At 41.4% G+C, this 2,266-nt stretch overlaps 1 protein-coding gene across 1 annotated transcript; it reads right to left on the reverse strand.

Moving 5' to 3' along the window:
- Positions 1–5: 5 nt before the first annotated feature.
- On the reverse strand, positions 6–1,742 carry LOC121967021 (protocadherin alpha-8-like; the record flags this gene model as incomplete). The annotated part of the gene is made up of 1 exon (XM_042517078.1): positions 6–1,742. A coding segment is annotated over exon 1 (1,686 nt), but the record flags the coding sequence as incomplete, so codon positions are not given.
- Positions 1,743–2,266: the final 524 nt, after the last annotated feature.

Below are 2,266 nucleotides of genomic sequence, written 5' to 3' on the forward strand. Positions count from 1 at the left end.
TTGTCGTTCTGATCCAGAATGAACACGTTCACTGTGACGTTGTTGCTTAGTGACGGAGTTCCAGAATCTGTGGCGACAACTTGGAACTGGAAAGTTTTCAGAGTTTCAAAGTCGAAACTTTTTAGTGCCAAAATATCTCCAGTTTCAGAGTTAATATTTAAAAATGAGGTCAATTTGTTATCTCCGCTTGCTTCCCTGAAAATATGATATGAAATTAGAGCATTATCCATTTCATCACGATCAGAGGCTTTTACCGAAAATACAGAAGCTCCGGGGTTGTTATTTTCGGTGATATAAAAAACATAGGGGCTTAATAAAAACTCTGGATTGTTGTCATTTACATCTGAAACTGTGACGCTGATGGTCTTTTCCGTTGAAAACGCCGGGTCACCTGTGTCTTTTGCAACAATTGTGACATCATATTGGGAAATTATTTCCCTGTCCAACTGTGAACTGGTTACCACGGCGTACATGTTTTCTTGTAGTGATGGAGATAAAGTAAACGGCACTTCTTTTTTGATTGCGCAAATGACTTTGCCATTTATGCCGGAGTCTAAATCACTAACACTAATCAGGGCTACTGTAGTTCCTACCTTTGAGTCCTCCTTGATAGAGCTAGAAAAAGATGTCACGTCTATCTCAGGTGCGTTGTCATTAACATCAATGACAGTTATCATAACACTTCTGTCCGTTGTTAGAGGAGCCTGTGCCTTATCAGATGCCTGAATGTCAATTTCATAACTTTTGCTTTCCTCGAAGTCTATCTTACCGGTTACTTTAATTTCACCAGTGTTTGCGTCTATATTAAAGACATCCATTAACTTTGAATCGACTTCCTTACCAAATGAGTATATTACCTCACCATTTGCACCCTGGTCAAAATCCGTTGCATTTACCTGTATTACGACAGTACCAACTGGGACGTTTTCTTTAAGCGTGGCAGAATAAAACTCTTTCGTAAACACTGGGGAGTTATCATTAACATCTAGCACATCCACAATTATCTCTGTAATACCAGACTTGGCCGGTTTTCCTCCATCAGCGGCTGTTAGACGCAGCTTATGTTTCCCGGCTGTTTCTCTATCCAACTGTTTCTGCAGAACTAAAAATGGTACCTTTCGGTCCTCGCCTCTATCCTTCACATCTAATCTAAAATAATCGTTATGGCTGAGTTTATATTGCTGAATGGAGAACTGACCTACGTCGGGGTCGCGTGCAGCCTGTAGTTGAAATCTCGCCCCTGGTAAGGCCGACTCAGAGATGTCAAGCCTTTTCTCTTTCTCAGGAAAAACAGGCGAGTGATCATTTATATCAAGTATTTCCACTGCCACATAATGGATCTCCAGCGGGTTTTCTAGCACGGTTTTAAGATTGATCAAACATGGGCTGGTCCGGTCGCACACCTCCTCTCTGTCTATCCTTCTTTTCACATACAAGATACCATCATTTTGATTCACTTGAAACAGGGGCTCACTTGAGCCTGCTACAATGCGATATCCCCTGTCCTTGAGTGCACTCTTGTCTAGTCCCAAATCCTTAGCTATATTCCCCACGACGGTTTCATCTTGAACCTCCTCAGCTATCGAATATCTGATCTGTGCATAAGCTCCGCTCCATAAAAGATTCAAAACAACCATGAAGACAATCCAGTACTGTCTCTCCCTCCACGCTTTGCGTCCTCTTTGTTCCATGACTTGACGGTGATGAAGAACAGTCCATTCACTACGTCCTGATATCAATGAGACTTAACGCCTCATGTTTCTAAACGATGTCCAACGTCTGTTTTAACAGAAACTGGTAAAAATAAAACACACTCGTTGCTGCCGATCACGATACGTTCGTAAGTATGCTGCTGTTCGAGTAAAATGCAAGTGCTCAATCGAAATAAAGCTCGTGACGTAACGGGCTGCTAGATCCACAAAATCACTGAACTACACTGACACCCAGCGTTGAAATAGTAACTCACACAAATTCCAATCGTTAAGTGCTCAGAGAAAAGGAAGCCCCACATGGAGACATAGCCTGAGTTTTTGAAAGAGTGTAAAGTCTTTAGCACAGTGTCTAATCTTGGCCTTTCTATTTGCATTTCAGGTAGACTAAGAAGGATAGACACTGAATGATATCACTATAACACTTAACTCACTGCATTGCATGCATTTGATACAAGCACCATTCAAATATTAAAAATCGCATCGCAAACGCGCCACCATCACAACAAATGAAGCTGCTGTCAAATATGTTGTAGTACAAAGTAAAAGGAACCATA

This window comes from Plectropomus leopardus, unplaced genomic scaffold (genome assembly GCF_008729295.1).
Source record: "Plectropomus leopardus isolate mb unplaced genomic scaffold, YSFRI_Pleo_2.0 unplaced_scaffold26670, whole genome shotgun sequence".
Lineage (NCBI taxonomy): Eukaryota > Metazoa > Chordata > Actinopteri > Perciformes > Serranidae > Plectropomus > Plectropomus leopardus.